The sequence below is a fragment of the Syngnathus leptorhynchus genome, chromosome 1 (assembly GCF_054491065.1).
Source record: "Syngnathus leptorhynchus isolate UIUO chromosome 1, UIUO_Slep, whole genome shotgun sequence".
Taxonomy (NCBI): Eukaryota; Metazoa; Chordata; class Actinopteri; order Syngnathiformes; family Syngnathidae; genus Syngnathus; species Syngnathus leptorhynchus.
The window spans coordinates 19398641-19417930 of NC_141195.1; the positions used below are offsets into that span (position 1 = coordinate 19398641).

Below are 19290 nucleotides of genomic sequence, written 5' to 3' on the forward strand. Positions count from 1 at the left end.
CGAAGACACATAAAACACACATTTTCTCTCATCTTGGAAACTGAAGATCCTTCTCCTGATCCACATGGAGAACAGCCTTCCCGAAAAGCGTTCAAGTGGTTGTTTTTTTTTTCCCCCCTCTAACAAACCGTGTCAAAAAAAAGGCGTGGAGTCTCCTCTCAGTATTCCTGAGACGATGGGTGAAAGGTGAACTAATCAAACAGGCAGTGTGTCTGTGGGTAACTGCTCATGTGCCTTCCACTACTTGCTACCCAACTCTAGGAATGTACGTTAACTGAACAAAATGGTCGAGTAAGATAAGTGGCAGGTGTGGAGCGTGGTGCATAATACACCCAAGGAATGGACCTGCTTGTGTTATTCCTCTATCATATGGCAGTATAAAGCATTTTTATTATTAAGCACTATCCTAAGCAGACTGTGTCACTAAAGGGAAAAGTACGATATCGATGACGAATGGGTGTTTTATCCCCCCCCCCCGCTTGCCAGATTCCCATTTCGCGCTCTATCTGTTCTTCATGGTCGACACTGTAGTTTAAGTAACGGAACCACAATCCCAATACAAAAATAGATCTAAAGAAAATCAACACAGTATCTGTCCATCCTCTAACTTGTCGTCTTTTTTTTTTTTTTTTCTTCAATGACATGATTTCATACATGATATTACTTTTTTTTTCCCTTTCTTTTTTTTTTTTTGCGCTATTTGGCATCATGATGAACTGTATCGATGGATCTTTTGAAAGATGGTAGGTAGGCGAGGCAGGGATTTGGGGGAGGATGTACATTTGGGACCAGAATATACATTGACGTGGGACCTGTGGATATGTGGGTCGTTCGGGGTGGGTTGGGAGTTTACTTCTTGGCAGCCAGGGCTGCCAGGGCAGCATCCACCTCCTCCTCTGGCTGCAGTGGATGCCACTGAGCGATGGGACGTCGGGGGTTGGCCAACATGTCGGACCAGTGTTTCAGCCCGGCCCCGGTACCCTTGCTACCCACCCATATCTTCCCGATGGCATCGTTTTTACCAATCTTGTCGTAATCCAGCACTGTGATCACAGCTTGGATTTTCTGTTTTCAAAAAGAATACAAGAAAGTATGTCACAATCAAGGGAGGGGGGAGGGGGTGGGGGGAAACTTAACTTGAAGTTGAACACTGTCATCAACACTGACTGACTCATCACTAAAACAACACCATAAATATATTCAAGTCTTTTGGTGGCAGGTTTATGGTTTGGGGTGATTTTTTTTCGCTGGAACTGGAGATAAAGTAGCGGTAATTACAAGCAGTTCAAAATACCAGTCAGTGTTAGCACAAAACTTGCAGTCTTCTGCTCGAAATATTCACACCCCTGGGGTGTGAATAATTTTGGGCTGGACTGCCTTGTGAAACCTGTTGCAAATGGAGTAGATAGTTAGGCCTCAAATTATTCATACCTCAGGGGTTTGAATAATTTCAGGCTTCACTGCTTAACCAGTGTACCTAGCTACACCTCAATAAAAATGCAAACGTGATTATTTCAGAGTTTTAATTAAACAACATGGCAATTTATTGTTTACATTGTCGATAGTTTAGAGGCTATTAAGCAATAGTCTCCTTTTCTCACCTGCATTTGCTCCAGAGGAATCTCAAAGCTGAACGATTCGTTGTAGTAAGGATTCAATGTGTTCTTCTTAACTGTTGTCTTCTTCTTCTTCAGCCTCTTTCCATTTTGCAGCAGATTAATCTTCACATAGGGATCTGAAAGACGGATAAGGAAATGAGACATACATAGGGAATGTCTGCTTGACCTGCAATGTTGTGATGTATCAACAGATGGCGCCATAATTGAATTTGGGGAGGTGCCAGGTGCTGCATGGGCGGGACTGCAGAGTCTACACGTGATGCAGTCTTGTATAAAGTACCTGGAAGCGATGCTTAACAGAAAATAACGTGTGCATTTGTTCGTATGTACTTGCATATAAGTTCAAACATACTTGGCCTACATCAATATGACCAATACGTTTGAAAATAAGTCAGAAAATATTGTTCATTAGTAAGTTCATGGTATTCTAATGTTTTTTTTCACCACTGTATTTTCAGCTTACTGCACGTGAAAATAGAGTCAGATATCTTCGGATGTTTGGAGTCGCTGATGGGTACACTTGCCTATCTTGTGTGCCGACACCGTGAGTTCGATTCCCGCACATGACGGTGTGTGTGTGTCAAAAAAAAATCTTCCGATGTCAATAAAGGTGCCAAAGAGCTTCTACTGAATCATTTAGAAAGAGTGACTCGTGCTTTACATACCTGAAAGCCCCCCCACGTCCATTTTCTTCAGGTTCTTGGCTTCCAGAATGCAGATTGTGAGTTTACCAGCAGTGGGTACATAACGAAGAGAGATGCAAATGTCTCCCAGCTTCTCTGGCTGTTTTAAGAATGAAAAGAGAAAGTTAAATCCTGCTGTCATGAGCTTGAGAAACAGAGGGAATCATTATTCATCCTTAAGTACAGAATAATGTTGTGTTTGGAACACTAAAAAAATGAAGAAACAAGAACCAACAAAGACCTCCATACAATTCTTTTTACGGAGCTGTTGGGAGGTTGTTGTTATAAATCAGAACAAATATTGTCATACATACATACTTTATAAAGCAGTACTGGCTGCTTGGCCACTGAGCAAGACAACCATTTTTAGAACTTTCAGAGGACTCAAGCTACAGGAGATCAGGTTCCATCTTGAATATTACCTCTTCTTGGTCCGGGCTGTCTAAATCTCGCCACTCCTCGATTGGCTTTGCCAAGTCAAGGGTATTCATGGGTATTTTAATCTCGCCGATCACGTCATGTTTCGAGAAGCGATCAAAGTCATAGACAGACATGACCAGAGTCTTTCCTCCCATCTCTTGGAATGGAATCTGGAAAATACAAACCAATCACAATTTAGTCATTTAACGTCCAGATATACCGCATCCTTTCACAAATCATTACTGTTGACTACAGCGCAGAATGACCTTAGCTGTGACTTCAGCCTGGACCTTACAAATGGTTGTCTTAACACACAGCTTCAGTCAAGCTAGTCTGACTTTGACAAGCTTTTTGAATTGTTTGTGTTGAATCATTGAGCTGTGTCAGCAGGCGCCAAAGGCGGCCCTCTCCTTTAATTTAATTCTCGCCCACATTCTCCTTGTCGGCCACCTTCAAAATGTCTTCAACCTTTTATTGCCAGTGGATGAAAGAATGAGGGCTAAGCAGGCATTAATCTCTGAGAGGAAAATGAATCAATCCAAAGCCAGATCGTGACTGGTCAAGCTGACACGAACATATTCTTTTAAATAGTCATGACTACAATGAGAACTACAAGGCTTACCTTAAAGATGAAAGTCTCATTGAAGACTGGGTTGAGAGTTTTCTTGTGAACCTTTGTGTCAAACTTCTTCTTCTTGTCAGGTAGGACAAAGACCTTGACATAGGGGTCAGAAGTGCCACCACTGTCCATGGAGAGGAGATCGGCAGCTTGGAGGATTCCCACAGTCAGCTAGCGAATGAAATGCATTGGAGTAAGAGTCAGCGTAGATGATCCTCTGGATCAAAGGATCCTTGCCATATATTTGATCAGGTCAAGAACTGCATAAAAACTATGATAAGAATGGGATGCTAAATCCCATCCCGACAAGTAGGTCAGCATTAACCTATGGATCTGAACTTTGAATGTTGCCACCTTAAGCAAAGTTTCACGAACCATTACATTGTTTCTATGCTTTGACATTGGAAATTGGTGGAGAACTGGAATGATATCACCTCCAATAATTTCAATCCATAGGATTCTCACTTGCTTCCGCTCTCTTTGTGAGTGTTAAGGAAACGCATATTCTTGCCTTGTTCTCCTGGAAGTCATAATCAATGGAGTACTGCAGCTTTCCCAGTTTCTCTTTCTCCTTCACCTCCTCTTCTTTTTCATCTCCAGTCAATCCAGGTTCAACATCGTCTTCCTCGTCGTCATCGTCCTGTTGTTTCTGCGAAACAGAGGGGCGGAAGGCAGTAGAGGAAATAGTGAGCAGATGCTTTGAAGTCTCAGGTCGTGCTGATCAACAACCCTTGGCCATTAGCAGTCGGGTTAGTCACAGCACCTACCTGTCACTTACCCCTGCACACACAGGTGTTACTAGTGCGATCTGTTCATCGATGACCACGGTTGCAACCTGACTTGATTTCACTATTTCTTGGGTGACACCATTGGCTGTTAGTTAGCTAGTTACTTTGTTTATTGGTATTCCCTGTCTCGATTTAAAAATGAGGCGATGAAGTTGTCCTGACCTAAAAAAACACTGAATTAATACATGAGTTGGGATTATAAATACTAATTGTTTGGGATTTATACACGCTCTGAGGTGTGCATCCACTCTAATAACCAAGCATGCAATAAAAGTAAAACTTTTAATTATGCTGAAAAAATAGTTCCCATATTAAAAATTGATTGTTTGAATATTCACATGAAAATGGTCTACCCAAAATATTATAGAAAGTCAAACGTGACGTGGAAATCGAGACGATGTTCCTGTTTCATGCCATTTGAAATAAAATGTAGTTTTGGGTCCAAGCTGAGAGGCACGCAGTGATTTCTGATAGGAAAGGCTATCTGGACTTTAAAAAAAAAAGACATCTTTCCTTGTAGCTATTTAGCTTCAGACATCCTCACACATTTTCTTGTTTACGTTGTTATCGTTTGTTATTCTCATTGTCAATACCTGTCCTGGGTATTATGATAAACATGGTAAATGGCATTAGCCATATGATTGGCTCCAAGGAGTCCAAGCACGAGTACCGAGACAGAAGCGATTAAGGATGCAAAAACGTTCTGTCGGTTTGGGAAATCAAAACTACTTCTGCCTGCAGGTTGAGAGCATGACGTCTGAGAAAATTACAAGCTAGTTTATCGATTGTTGGTTTCGGTTTGATAAAGTCCAACTGCTTCCTATTCTTGGAGCTTTGGTGGTTTGCTCTTAATTCGTCCTTTCAGTTTGGATTTAAGTAGAGAATTGCTGACTTTTCTATGGGTGTCATCTTGAGTAAACACTGATGTCTTCGTAAAAAAGGGACGGTCCAGCTACCCTCTGGTCAGCTGAAAGTGTTGAGCTGGAACAGGGCGCATACACAGATATAAAACAGACATTCTCACTACACTCATTTTTGTCCCAATGCAGGCAGACACTTGCCTTGCTTGCATGCAGTCTATCGTGCATACTTGGTAACTCACACCTCCTCTTGTAAACTCACACGATTGTACTTATTTGTGGCATTCTCTATTTCTGTGGAGGTCAATGCGTTTCATTCAATCATGCCAGGCCGCAAAATGCAGGGTATGTTTCTTTCTGATGGCTGATGTAAATGAATTATCTTGTAGCTTGAGCATGGGTAGTTTGAAAAGGGCACATTTTTGTCAGGACCAAAAATGTCTGAACGCATCATACTGCTTTGAGAATATTCCACTTTTCCCCAAACTCCTGGGGAGGACTCTGGGATAGGGACATGATATGTCTGGATGCATGCCCTTTGCTCACCATGGGATGGTTTCACCTGGAGAAACACTGCGGTGTCTTGCCTCATCTTTGAAATCAGGATTGTGAGTAGGGGCACATTTTGGGCAAACATTCAGGCACACCATCTCTTTCGCATCTGTCACCTTTGTATGTCAGCAGCATGGGTCATCCAGGAAAGTTACTCTCAAGTCAAGTTGTGGCCATTCAATGTTACCTACTGCAAGGGCGTACGCTGGTCTTTGTCAAGAGATACAAAACAAACAAATCTGATCCGTCGTGGAACTCTGAGCATGTTTGCACGCGAGTGGGAAGCCAGTGAGTAAATTTCAGACCTCGAGAGCAATTAGTGGTGAGTCATTGACAACCTCTTTGATTTGCGTCGCGCTCTAACGGCCCATGATGGTGCAAACAAGCCCGTAGTTCACTGGTGGGTTGCGTTTGTATGACATTATCCAGCTTAGCCCTTGCACATGCATGTTAGTGATCACTAGTGAATTGCCGAGTGCACTAGTCATTCAAAAGGCTCAATCAAAGGAAGGGTTTCATATTCATCTCAAACCATTTGCATTAAAACATGTCTTTGTTGGATTTCACATATCCGAAGAGAACCGTCGTCGTATCAAGACATAGCAATTGGTGCGGCAAGTCAGTTCAGTGGATTGTGCGAAGCAGCTTAATTGCTCCCAAAGATTCCTCAAGCACCAGCAGCGCCTAAGCTTGCAAAAGAGCTAGGAAAGCCATAGCACTCATTGACATCATCACTGCAATCCATCCCCTTCAAGCCCAGACCGCCCCCACAGCTCCCCCCCTCTGCACTGGTCTGCGCTTACTCAGAGCGGCCAGAGAGGGGCGCCGCGTGCTATTAGACCTACCGTAGGCAGAGAAGTCCACCACAGTCAAGATACACGGAGCACATATAAGACACAAAGCAGGAAGGAGGAGAGCAGAGACAAAGGAAGAGATTGAACTCACAGCAGACAGCAAAGAAGGGTAATCACAGCAAATGCAGTCAGCTAAACTGTAGGGAGTGAGGAAAATGACAGACACGCCAACCTCCTCATTAGCACAATCATATCTTGTGCAGCAGATCCATTGTGCCTTAAAATAACTGGACTTTTAGATGTATTGTTAGCCAACTGAATGAGTCGTCAAATTGTCACTGAGGCGTGCAAATAAAAAATAAATAAAAAAAACAACCCAAATAAGACCTGCACAAGAACAATTGTTGCAACAGCTATTTTTAGAATCACTCTTGAAAGGTTGTGAAAACAGCATCGGGGCTGAGCTGAATACATGGGACATGTCATTTTCCACTCAAATCCCAAAGCACAAGTGAGAGAGTGAGAGTGTGAGTGTGAGAGTGAGAGAAAGAGAAAGAGAGAGAGGAAGAGAAAGAGAGCAACAATAACATTTATGACAAACACAGCACATAACAAAAGAAGAGAGAAAAAAGTAAAACAGATAATCACGGTTGAATCACGGTTACTAAGTGTTATTTTCATCCGTGGAAAATACACTGACCTGGTTACAAAGCCACTGAATAGAGTCTTTGCTCTTCATCTACCGTACGCTGTAGTAAGTAGTAAGTAAAAAGTCGTAAGAATTGTGTGGCCAGTCGTCCAAAAGACATTAGAGCTTACTGCATCCTTTTTAGCGGTAAGAAACGAGGCCAATCCACAGCATTTGTAATTTTCCCCTGAGTCAGAGCTATGGCTGGCTGCACTCAGGGATGGGAATCAAAAAAATACATCTAACATTGCAATCCCACTTATGACATCATCATCAACCATGCTTGACACTCTCTTGGATATTGTTCAAGATATGCCGCTCAGTTCGGACATATCTTTAACAATAAGGGTTAAGAGAATCAAGTCTTTGGTGAGAAGAATGAAGTCAATCAAAAGAAAATGCAATTAGTTAGGATCCAAGTTTAAGGAAAAATCATTTCATAGGCCTTGAAACCTAAATGTTATTCTCAGTCAACCAAGGTAGAAAAAGCTGACAAAATTCTGTCCTCTTAGAGAAATAGCAACTCACCTGATGATTTGAAAAAACAAAACCGGTTGGCCTAAAAACTATCTGTATCCCGGTATGCATTATTTATCAATTACGAGGCCATATTATATCAACTTGGCTGAAGACTTTTTAACCACTTAAAAAAATCCCCAAACTCTCCCACAGTGTCTTATACCTCTCCTCCTTTGAGGTTCTTCATCCCCATGTCACCCTTTCCCTTCTTGCCCTTCTTGTTCTTCTTCTTCTTGCAGCAACATTTCTTGACGATGCAGAAGCAGCACGTTAGAATAAGTAAAGCAGCGACCACAGCAATGGCAATGATGGCCCAGGATGGCACTGTGGGTAGTAAACAAATCCACATTATAGATGAAACATTCCTAGTCCGAGAGGAAAGAAACAAATACTTTGACATTTGACCGACCACTCGTTTAGTCAGGTCCGTGTCATGCTCTGGGCCAAATAGATTTAGTAAGAGGTGCCACGCTTGTGATTAGATTGAGGGAAAATTAGATTTCTGCGCCATTAGGGGGGTGGGGGGGGGGCAGCCACTGATCAATAGTGAATAAAGTCGTTATGAGGCCGCCAATGCCTGCAGCCAAAGCAGAAAATCCAATTCCAAAACGACTGCTTCGTCATCACAAGTTGATTGGAAGTTGGTTCAGTACTCACGTGGGATCTTATCGATTTCATTCAGAAACTTGTTTTTGATCTCGTCAAAGGCATCGTTCTTGCTGACCGGCTCGGTGGAGTTGTCTGCAGAGACGAGCGCGACAGGGGCAGGAGTCACAGTCAAGTCACTGGCCCCTGTTGGCTTGGCAGCGACCATGGGCGTTGTCTGGTGCTTGAACAAATTCCACTTAGTCATTTAGGCTGCACACAGTCCCTGAAAACAAAAAAAACATCAGGAAAATGGCCATTACCCTTGTTGTCTCGAATGCTTTGTTACTGTTAACCATGCGCAGGTACTCCACATTCATTGCACTTACTGGCAAAACAAATGCATATTTGTAGTTGTGTTCATTGATTATTAGCATAATGGCGGAATGGGAGATTACTGCACTAGAGAGAGACCATAGAAAAACAAAACAATTATTCCTTATTGCTTGTGTAATTTCAGCTTTGTAGAAACTCTGAGACTGCATCAGAAAACATTCTGGGTTTTGTACTAAGAAAGGTTTTACACAAATGAATACAATGCAGAAGCCCCTACGAATTGTAAGGGTGCTCGATACTATAGGCGCTTGTTTTACCCCTTAATCATGTGTTACGTTTCAAAATGGAATGTCAGTCTCAATGTCACACATCAAGGCAGAAGTGAGTGTGAGAGTGTCATTTAAAGCATTCACGCATAGCGGCCGCCGCAGTGGACAGTTATTCAAAAGCCGATCTCTCGAAGCATGAGTACGTACGTACAGTATGTATTCGAGATGTGCCATCTCATACACTCCCACCCACTAGTCAGCCAGGGAGATGTTAAAAAATGGAGCTGAAAAGTTTTTGTGTGCGTGTATCTATCAAATTTGATTATAAAATTATAATTTATATTAAGTATATAATATATTTTAATATATTATAGAAATAACCTATTTAAATATTAAATAACTATTAATATTATATAATTAATATTAACTATTTAACTAATTATTAGTATTAATATTATAAATATTTTTTTTTATTCTAGTTTTATTTTGATTAATTTTGCTCACATGTTCAAAAAAAAGAACAATCAATCAACTTTAATCTACAATCATTAATCATTTTTGGGAGTGTTTTAAAGATTTAGTCACAGGTCAAAGATATTTTGGATTTTGAACAACATATTTAAGATGCATTTAACAGCATTAGAGCGTGTTCAAATACGTGAATGAAACACGATTAAAACAAAGTATTTTATAGTTCACAGCTTTGTTCACTGTTTTGTAAAAAAAAAAAAACTATTTCATCAGGTATTGCTCAAACACAAGTCGGCCAACCCGAAGAGTAATAAAAACCCTTCCTGATGGAGGCTGCCTTAATTAATGCGTAAAAGGGTCGAGGTCATTGCTGGCGTATTAATGAGTGGAATGATAAATCGAGGTGCTTTACAAATGCATGATGAAGCCATTTCTATTCCCAGAAGCCTTCGACCCGACACCATTGCATCCATTTTTACAGAGAGAAGCGTCATATTCTGAACGACGATTGACTATGACAACCTGACACTGCACTGGTTCCAACACATTTGACAAGGCAGTGAGGTCAGTGGGCAATGGTTTGAGCTGACTTGCTAACAATATTTAAGAGAAATAACCATCAATAAACATCACTTTTGCTTTGTTTGCTTGTCACCTAATGTTTCAGCCAATTGTGCCTGACCATGAAAGGTGTTAGGAGAAACAAAAGAAACATACACACACCATTCTGCCGTCGTGTTTTTCCACACACGAAGCAAATGTTCAATCAGAGCTCTTATCGGTTCCAGAAATCACAGAGTGACAAGTGCGGCTGGAAACGGCCTGCCGACACACTGATGACTGATTGGGCAGAGAAAGATGACAAGAATAACAAGAGTTGACTCTTGTTGATGTTATTAACGTCGTGGGGATATGGAAGAAAAAGCTGAATTTTTCCATTTCGTAGATGCCAATTCTCAAGTTACTGCCGCAGTTTCAGACACTATTTACCACATATGAATTATTCAGATTGAGTCCGACAATGAAGATGAGCTCATATCACTCACCGTCACCCCAACGCTGGGTATGTCTTTAAAACTACTTATGCTGACATTCTACCTGAGGGGGGAAATGAAATATATATAGTACACATTCATTTATTCAATTCTATTTGTATTCCGTTGATATCAAAGTATTTCTGGTGGTTCAGAATGTAGTCAAACCAGACCACTTGTATTAACATTGACTGATATGGGCTCAACCATTTGTCTCCCCTGCTCTGAGGGTGACAGCAAGGACGGACAGAGAGGACATAGACTTACGTTTTATGAGTGCCACGAGAGAAAGCTTTTAGCAACCGTCCTAGCAAAATTCACAATTTATAGTTGTCAAACTTCATGAGCCAATTCCAAAGCGAGGAGATGCACACACTCGCAGTTCTTGGGATCAAGCGTTAATGTTTGCATGTTAATATTGGGTAATTAAGCCTCAATATCAAGTACAAGGTATCAAGGTTCTCCAAATAGTTTAGTCCATTGTTTCACTGCTTCAATTATGAAGCCAAAAAAAAAAGCACGTCATCAGTAGATAGATGTTCATGACAATTTGGTAGAAGAGAAAACAAGGTTTTTAACAATCCATCCATTAGATATGACATTTTATGAAAACCGAAAATGGGAACGGAATAATGGTGCTGCAGGAAATGTCAGAGGATCTCCAGAGTGATTATGATGGATCCTCTGGGTTCCTTGAACATTTGTATAAAATCTTGGCAATCCATCAAAGACACTGCAGTCTGTTGAAGAGGCAGATGGATAATGAGAGACAGTGCTTGGAGCTAAATCATATATGAATAGGTAAAAGAAAAGGAAGGACAGAGAAGGATTTACAAACTTTTGATTTAAAGGTGTTGGACAGATGGGAAATTTGAATTTTGACCATGGAGCAGAAAATTCAATCTTCACTAGGTCTCTTCTGGTAGAGCTCAGATCAGATCAAATGTTATCAGAAAAACTTTATTATGAAAGCATATTATAGAAAATATGGAAACTGGGATCTTTCAACATTTTTAATATCATCTTGCTTTGCCAATAGTACTTCTGTAGTGCAAACAACCTCTATCAATTAAAGACATAATAATTAGAAAATAAAATTTGAACAGAGTAATTGCGTTCCAACAGTTTTAAGACAGCGCTCTTGTTAACATGGCCTAACCCCTGCAGCTACTTTATTTATTATGTGTACATGATTGCAAATTATTGCTCACAGCTGACAGCCTTAACCTTGTGTACCGTAACATTCCTTTCGTTTGATAAACAGAAACAGAGTAATTGACCAGCCTTTTTTGCTTCATTGCGATTACAAAACCAATTTATGTGGAACCGATTATATTGTTAAAACTACCATAACGATATGAGCTCACCCCCGGCTCACTTCTTTTTCATCGAGCCTGGGGTAATAAGGACGAACAAGTATTTGTTCTACCGGTGTAAAAAGGAAGAAAAAAAAAAAGAAACCAGACCTGCATTTGCGCAATAAATCTTTGTCAAGAGGCCTATTGATTACACAGCCTTTCCCGACAATGTGTTATGATTCATTTTAGGTTTAACTCAGGAGACAGCAGTCATTCCTGGCAGACTCAGCAAGCTTTGAGGTGGTTAATTAAGGTTTTATGATGGCAGTTTTTTTGGTATTTGCCTTATGTCCTGTGGAGAAAAAAAAAAAGTGTGCCCTTTGAGGCTCCGCTTTATATTGTTCAAATGCTGTTGCAAGATTTGTCTACAGATAATCACAAGTTGCCATCTCGAATAGACAAAACATACAATAGGATAGATAGAAGATGCAGCCAAGTGCTTTCACATAAATTGCAGCATCTGCATACAGTATCTATAATAAATCCAATATAAAAGACCTTCATGTCGATAATATGGCTCTAATTGTCACGGAGAGACTTTATAGACAGCCTATTAGCGTCCAGGTTGGGACCGCAAAGTGAAAACAACCCAAGGAGGGTGAGCTCAAGTCATGCAGCTGTTCTATTACACAACAACAAGTACCCTGCACAGCAATTAATTAACTATTTGTCCTTTGTTTCCCCGACCCTGACAACTTCCCTCGACACCGCTGTACACAGCTGTCTGCAAGTGGCCCGTGTGTGTGTGCATGTGTGCAGATTAGCGTGCATGTCTGGATATGAAATGCAATCTTGAATTTCCATCCATATAAAACCCCAAATCACGTTAATCCTCACTTTCCTACTGGCTTCTGTCAACAAGAACAAAACTGGCCATAGGACTTGCGGCTGCAGCTGAGGGTTACATTCAGGAGCAGTGAGGCGGCAAATTAACTATTGAATATTAGGCAGTGTGAAAAGGTTGCCGTATTCAAAGGGAGACAACAGCAATGGCTGCTCGGCTCACACAGGTCACCAGACGAGCAGGTCCATCAAAGATAAAGATCTGTGAAATGTGATCTGCTCAAATCATCCAGCCCACGCTGACGCTACTGCCATCTATGACATATTATGTGACATTCACCTCAACTGCCCGTCCATCTATGTTTCGTCCAACTCTCACTAATTTGATTGCGATGGTACGTTGGTTCTTGGAAACTTCAGTTTATCACTGAATTTGCTCAATCAAAATGATAGGGAAATTATCACAGAAGGTACATGTGGACGCTCTAATTTTATGCTAGCACTTTTCATGTTGAGAAACTTTTTTTCATCCAAATCTTATTGGACTTTTTTGGGGACAAAGCTACTTAAAGCTGCAACTTTTGATATGTGGTAGCACTGACCCAAATCGGTCCCTGCAGTCACTGAATTAGTTTCTACAATGATTCAGCAGTACTGTCCCATGCAGCTATGAATGAAATCCGATGACATTCACCACACACATTCTGCCTGTGTCTTGATCAAATTCCTCAAATTCACCTGCGCCACAAGTTATACCTCATTTTAGCGAGTCTAAAATCTAGTCTGCTTTTTCTAACCAAACTGCCAGATGGGCTGGGGGCAGCAACATGGTCCAGAATGCCCACCAAGGCACAACGTGGCCCTAAATACTTTTAAAAAAAGACTTGCCCAAACACAAAATGAAGATGCGCCCATTTTCACACGGAGCACACGCGCTCCTGTCGACAAAAATGAAAGACCTCAAAGATTGTTGCTCATCTCAACTGTTTTGACCGCATATATAAGGATTATTAAAACAATTTAATAGATTGGAAAGGAAGGGGGGGAATCACACGTCACACTACAGGATAGTCTTTCAGAACCATTGGACAATCTTTGCTGACGATCAGAAGTGGAGGAAATGCTCAAATTTGGTCTGATTATTAGGATGTGTAAACTTTGCTTTAGATCTCTCACAGAGCGTATCGATCAAATCAAGAACGCAGAGTTGAGTTAATTTGTTTCAGTTACAGATCATTTGCACCTATGTTCCTGACTCATGCTACTCACTCTCCAGTAATGCACTCTTGCTGAAATGGACTCGGAACTCCCAAAGTCGCAATGGTTTCATTTTGCTAACTTCTAATAGGATTACTGGAAGAAACTGATGGCTGTATCGCCTGTTATTTAACACTGAAGTTTGAGATAATGTGAGACTCATGGTCTGAGCAGAGTGCATTCAAATAGAAGATGGAAACGCCAATCTCTCAAGATAAAATACTATTTTGCTTTCATCATCAACATTTATTACTATGCTCCACTTTTGCTGATTGACTAAAGTAAGACAAGTACAGACAAAACCTCTGGCAAATTCTGAAAAGCACATAATGCAAATTCTGTGCCAGATTCAAGTTCTGCAGCTGAGCAACATAAAGAACAAAACAACTTATGCTGTCACACTAATTTTTACTAATTACTTCTACTAATTTCTAATAATTACTGCAATGTAACAATTTAAGTCATGAAATCAATCGAAATGCATAGCAATGGGATGTCACCAAATGTTATGATTTTAAGGACCGCATGTAAAGGATTTACTAATGATAACTTTTGTTATTTTTTCTGCAAACCCAGTAAAAAAGAGAATACACTAATTAACTTGGAAGACCACAAGCATCATAGAATTGATTACTGCATATTCAACTGTGGCACACTGTATAGCTGCATTTGCAACACAACTTATTCTACTTGATATATTGTATCTACATCTCACTTTATCCTCTCTGCAATTTGTTATTCTGTAAAAATACTAAATGAATAGCTACAATACAGTGTCTTGTTTTACAACATGGAAGGATTTAAGTCAAAATAATTTGCTATGTGTTGCTTTTGCGAATTGAATCCTTCCAAGAACCTAATGCAATCTAATTTCTTTTTTTTTCTGGTGGCCCTCACGAGGTTCAGAAAATGTATGGATTGATCTTTGATTGTGCTCTTTAGAATAAATACATATAATTCGACCAATGTTATTGAAAGAGTTTGTGAGGACAAATTTTAGCAACCAAGAAAAGCCAGAATTGCTTTTCTCCAAAATGATTCTGTACTCCAACATATGATGTGTTTCTAGTTCACTGCAACACAGCGTTTGCTTATGCAACCATTCGGGGTCAGAAATCTACTTGGGCATCACGCCCCCATAATTCCCTCCGGGTTGCAAATATACACGTTCAAGATGCAGGCACAGAGAACAAAACAAAAAAAAGAGCAACAATCCACAAGAAAAGATTGTGAGCATGATTCAGTGTGGCAGCTCTGTCAACATAATGCAATTAGTTCAGGAAATCCTGCCAGTGCCAGCACTGATCTGAGGGCAGTAGCCGAGATAAGGATGTCACAAAGGTGTCTTGCATATCACCTCACTGGAGAGCGCTAGAGGAAGGCCTCGCCTCGTATATCTTGCTGTGTGCTGACCCGAAGGGTGGTCCGGAGAGGCTTATTTACAAACGTGCTAGTGCAGATAAAACAACGCTTACTCTCACCTGCAGCTCGATGTGACTCAGCTATTGTCAGGAGGGGTTCTTGAAAATGGCTAGGAGATGTGCCTGAACTGGGCTTGAATGCTGAATGAGATGTTAGGAACATTTACAGCTAGTTGCCATACATCCTCCCTCTGGCCCTCAGCGCAACCCCCCTCTCTCTCTACTCTGATAGGTCGATTCATTATTCTGTCACTGATAGAGTGAATCAATCTGCATGTAAAACTGCGTGGGGAAAATATGAGCAAGGGCAGGGACACTGCAGCAATGCAGATAGGCCATACGAAGAACCGTAACACGGAGAGAGTTGAAGAGCAAAACGAAAAAGAGACTGGAGCAATTGGTGACTAAGACATGAATAGAAAAACATCAACAACAGTGTCAGGCTTTCAAAGATGCTACTTCTCAAGCTCAGCATTTAACAAATGATTTCAGTTTTTCCTAATTCTGGATAAAGTTTCAGGGAGGTACTATTTTTGGTCTTAAGCAGTTGCCAGGCAACCAGTGGAGATGACAGGGAGATACAGAAAAATTGTTTTTTAAAGTTTTTGTACAGACAAACCAAAGAGCATGATGAAAGAGGCACTGTTTCATGTAAGCCAGGCTCTTTCGTCATTGTTATTTGGTTTTTATTGAATAAAAATGTCAAACAATATTGCACACCTATGCATGCAGTCAAAATCTCTATTCGGAAAGGTAATTTTTGTTTTAAATGTGACGCAAGATGACATTTTTTAATGTGTTATATCTATGATGTTTATGTTCATCTGCGGTTCAAGAACTGCAACAAAATTAATTGCAGAATCCTTACACTGCAAAACAATTAAGTGATATTCTGCCACGTTGCTCGGAATTCCAAAAAGTCTTTTTAACAAATGTTGAATTATATCTAAATTCATATTTTGCAAGTGCTAATTAAAAGAATGAACGAATTACCACAAAAATCCAATAAAATTCAATGCATTGGTAATATCAACCTGCTCAACATGGCCGACACGTATGTCAGTTAGCTGTTACAGCGAGCCGGTGCATTCGGAATTTCACTCTGACATCTTAACTTCACTCTGAGACTGTGTGTGTTCGGAGAGGCAGAGCATGCTCCCCTCCGTTTAATTTCCGAACACAGCTCCGTGCCCCCAGTTGTAGCGGCTGCAGCACGCTCTCTGGCACTCCTTTTTTTTTTTCGGTGCTCTCTGACTAACTGAACGGCATATTTGAACAACACTCTGGGTTTTCGAACGTTTGGAGTAAAGCAGTGCGCCTTCGGAGTGTATTTCTGAACTAATCTCTCTCGTCTTTATGGCTATGTTCAAGTCGTCCCCTCTTTGCTTAATTTCACAAATATTTTATAACATCAATAAGTAGGCACCAAATATTTCTGAAGTCGAGCAAGTGATGTACAGTAAAAATGGCTAAAGACTTGCTTTGGAAAGTACTTTAACCAATTTTTGCAACATTAGATATTACATATCATATTGAACGGAACCAGTCTACAGAAACGTGATGACATTTCTTCTTTTCTGCAAATCCATGTATAATAAATAACCCCCCTCTCCTTACACACGCACACACACGCATGCACGCACGCACACACACACACAAACCATTTAAGCAAACTAAAAAAAAAAGTGTTATTCACAAGAAATTAACACAATTTAATCAGCAGTGTGGCCCTGATACTACTTTATACTTTCATTCACGGTATATTATTATTTGGAAATGTTTACCTTAACCCATGTAGGTTCTATCATCCCTTTGCCAAATTGGCTCTCCGCCCCCCCCCCCCCCCCCCCCCCCCCAAACTAAGTCTTTCACGAGACAAGCTGTCAGGCATGTCTACTTAGTGTTATGTTGTGCTTGACTTTTTCCTCGTCATGAATCTGGAAAAATATCTCAGCAATTGTCACATTACAGACAAGCTTTAATTTTGGAGATTTCTTTTTTTGTTTTGAAGATGAAACTGCTGACATTGCACCGTCAGCACAGTAAGCCGGGTTGTGCCTGGTGGTGATGGGAAAATGAAGCTTCAAAAAATGCTTCATGAACCAATTATATTGTTTTACTCCTCTAGATGGCACTGTTAGTTGAAATAAGATCTTGTATTTGTTTAAGATATTTAAAGTCGGTGTAGTTTCAGCCCAATATTAAACAACTGGTTCATGAAGTAATTTGGTGTCACATCTGAATTTGCCATTGTCACCAACAAACCAGGTTGGGGAAAAACAGCATGTAACATCGGGACAAGTGGTTCCATGAGGACTCCAACAACGACACAATACAGACTACAAAAGAATAATTTGGAATGTGCTTCTATTCTTTCTTATTCATTGAGCAGACCAAGCTTTTGGGCTCCTGCTGTCTTCTCAACGGGAGTCAATTGAAGACAGAAATAAGATTGGTGAACCTCAAAGCATCCTCATTTTTCTGGGTTTGCATGAGAGACTCTGAGAGTATTTGTCAGTGTGATAGCCACAGGATGCGGCAGCCTGCGGTTCACACTTAATGAGCCTGCCTGAATGTTTTACAGCCAGAGAGCTCAGCATCAAACGACCCTCTGCTTCTTGCCACTGCAGAGGTAAACATATATTGTAGCTACCAAATATAGGATCTTCTGTGCAATTGTTTACAATGCTTCAGAAAGTTGAGTGATCATGTGACCACTCCAAATACCGGCCAATATTCTCTTTGAAGAAACTGTCCAAAACCAAACCATATTTACTTCACAAGCACATATATTCCAACCCTCCCAGGCTCTCAGTAACACTACAGAGTTATTTATAGCAATTGAGATGAATGTAGAAATGAATTTAATTCACTAAAATCTCTTCTAATGACAGGCCTAATGTGGAATTACAAGCAGCCCAAGATAGGCTTTGTCCTTGGTACTGTCACCTCAGTGCTGCCAGTGTTATATGTCCCATGAGAGACGTTGGGGAAAGGAAAAAAAAAAAAAAAAAAGAGCATTCTGCAGCACTTTATAAAATCCCACCTCTTGTTCTCCCCTCTTCAGCACAACTGTCAGCCTCCTGACTGCTTACAAGAATAAGAGCACATTTCTTGCTGTGTGTTTTGCTATATAATTGCAAAATACAGTGGGGGGGGGATTATTTTAGTGTCAGTTCTTTTAGCTCCACTTGGTATTATTTCTCACTGATCAAGGCAATTTTGTGAGATGCTTTCATTCTCTGTGTCAAGCGAAGCATCTCTCAGCAGGACACGCTCGTGGACCCTCTTTGGGAAAGAGGCGTGTCATCTGTCAAGTGTCCTAAACCAGGTTGAAACCCCATCCCCTATCGTTTTTCTTGAAGAAAGTTTGCATCACATGCATCGGCAACAAACGTACAGAATTGAAGTAGCGCATGCAACGATCATCCCTCGGCAAGCAGAAGCATTCAAAAAATCCCATCACTCGATTCCTGACTCTTCAGAGAGAAAGTATCCAAGCATATGCTGAGAAGAGAGTTAAAACACACCCTTACCAGCAATACTGTAATTCCGTAATCCTGTCCCCCACAACAGGCTATCCCATTCACCAAAGAGGCACTTAGGATAAATGATGAAATGTTTTTTTGAATGTCCCTAGACCGCTCTCCCATCAGTACCAGCAACTGCAGTCCTCTCCACACCGTTTCCACTGCACCACTACTTAACCCCCCCCCAGCACCCCCACCCACCCACACAGTCTTCTGACTACCCCCACCTTTGTTTCTTTCAGTCCCCTCCTCCTCTTTCTATCTCTTTCATGGATCCCTCACCCCCAGCGCTCCTCTCCCCTCCCTTCCCCACACTCTCTTTCCCTCCCTCCCTCCCTCCACTCTGGTGCTCGGTACTCAGCTGATTTGCGATGCTGCTCACAAGGTGCTGTATGCAGCACTCTGCGTCCCGGTGCACGCGGGCAACCCAAATGCATCCTCATGCACTATGGACATGAGTGTGTTTCTAGCTTTTAACGACATCGCTGTTCTGAGAGGTGATGGAGTTGCATTAGCATAAACGAACGGGCGGTTGCAAAGGAGTTCAAAAACAAAAAAAGATGAAACCTGGGCATAATAGGATGAAGATGAGAAGAAGACATTTGCTGGCTGCTTATCACAGCATCCGTAGGCTGCATGCTGTCTTTATACATTTATCAGTGTTATGTGATTGAGCACGCACCACTCCCACTGTCAACAGAGTT

At 41.0% G+C, this 19290-nt stretch overlaps 1 protein-coding gene across 1 annotated transcript; it reads right to left on the minus strand.

The window, feature by feature from the left end:
• Nucleotides 1–699: 699 nt before the first annotated feature.
• On the minus strand, nt 700–18718 carry LOC147062520 (synaptotagmin-2-like). The gene is made up of 9 exons (XM_085913195.1): nt 18593–18718; nt 8200–8413; nt 7706–7866; nt 3853–3990; nt 3345–3512; nt 2725–2892; nt 2285–2402; nt 1602–1735; nt 700–1065 (listed from the first exon to the last, which is right to left on the minus strand). The coding sequence occupies exons 2-9, from the start codon at nt 8393–8395 to the stop codon at nt 850–852; spliced, it is 1299 nt and encodes a 432-aa protein (XP_085769321.1). The 5' UTR covers nt 8396–8413; nt 18593–18718; the 3' UTR covers nt 700–849.
• Between the last annotated feature and the right edge of the window lie 572 nt (nt 18719–19290).

Excerpts from the sequence above, each read along its gene's own strand:
- LOC147062520 (XM_085913195.1), bottom strand. The coding sequence starts at position 8,395 with ATGACTAAGTGGAATTTGTTCAAGCACCAGACAACGCCCATGGTCGCT. Across the intron at positions 3,991-7,705 it reads AGAACCTCAAAGGAGGAGAG|AAACAACAGGACGATGACGA; the intron begins GTATAAGACACT and ends TCTGTTTCGCAG. Across the intron at positions 3,513-3,852 it reads ATGACTTCCAGGAGAACAAG|CTGACTGTGGGAATCCTCCA; the intron begins GCAAGAATATGC and ends TTCATTCGCTAG.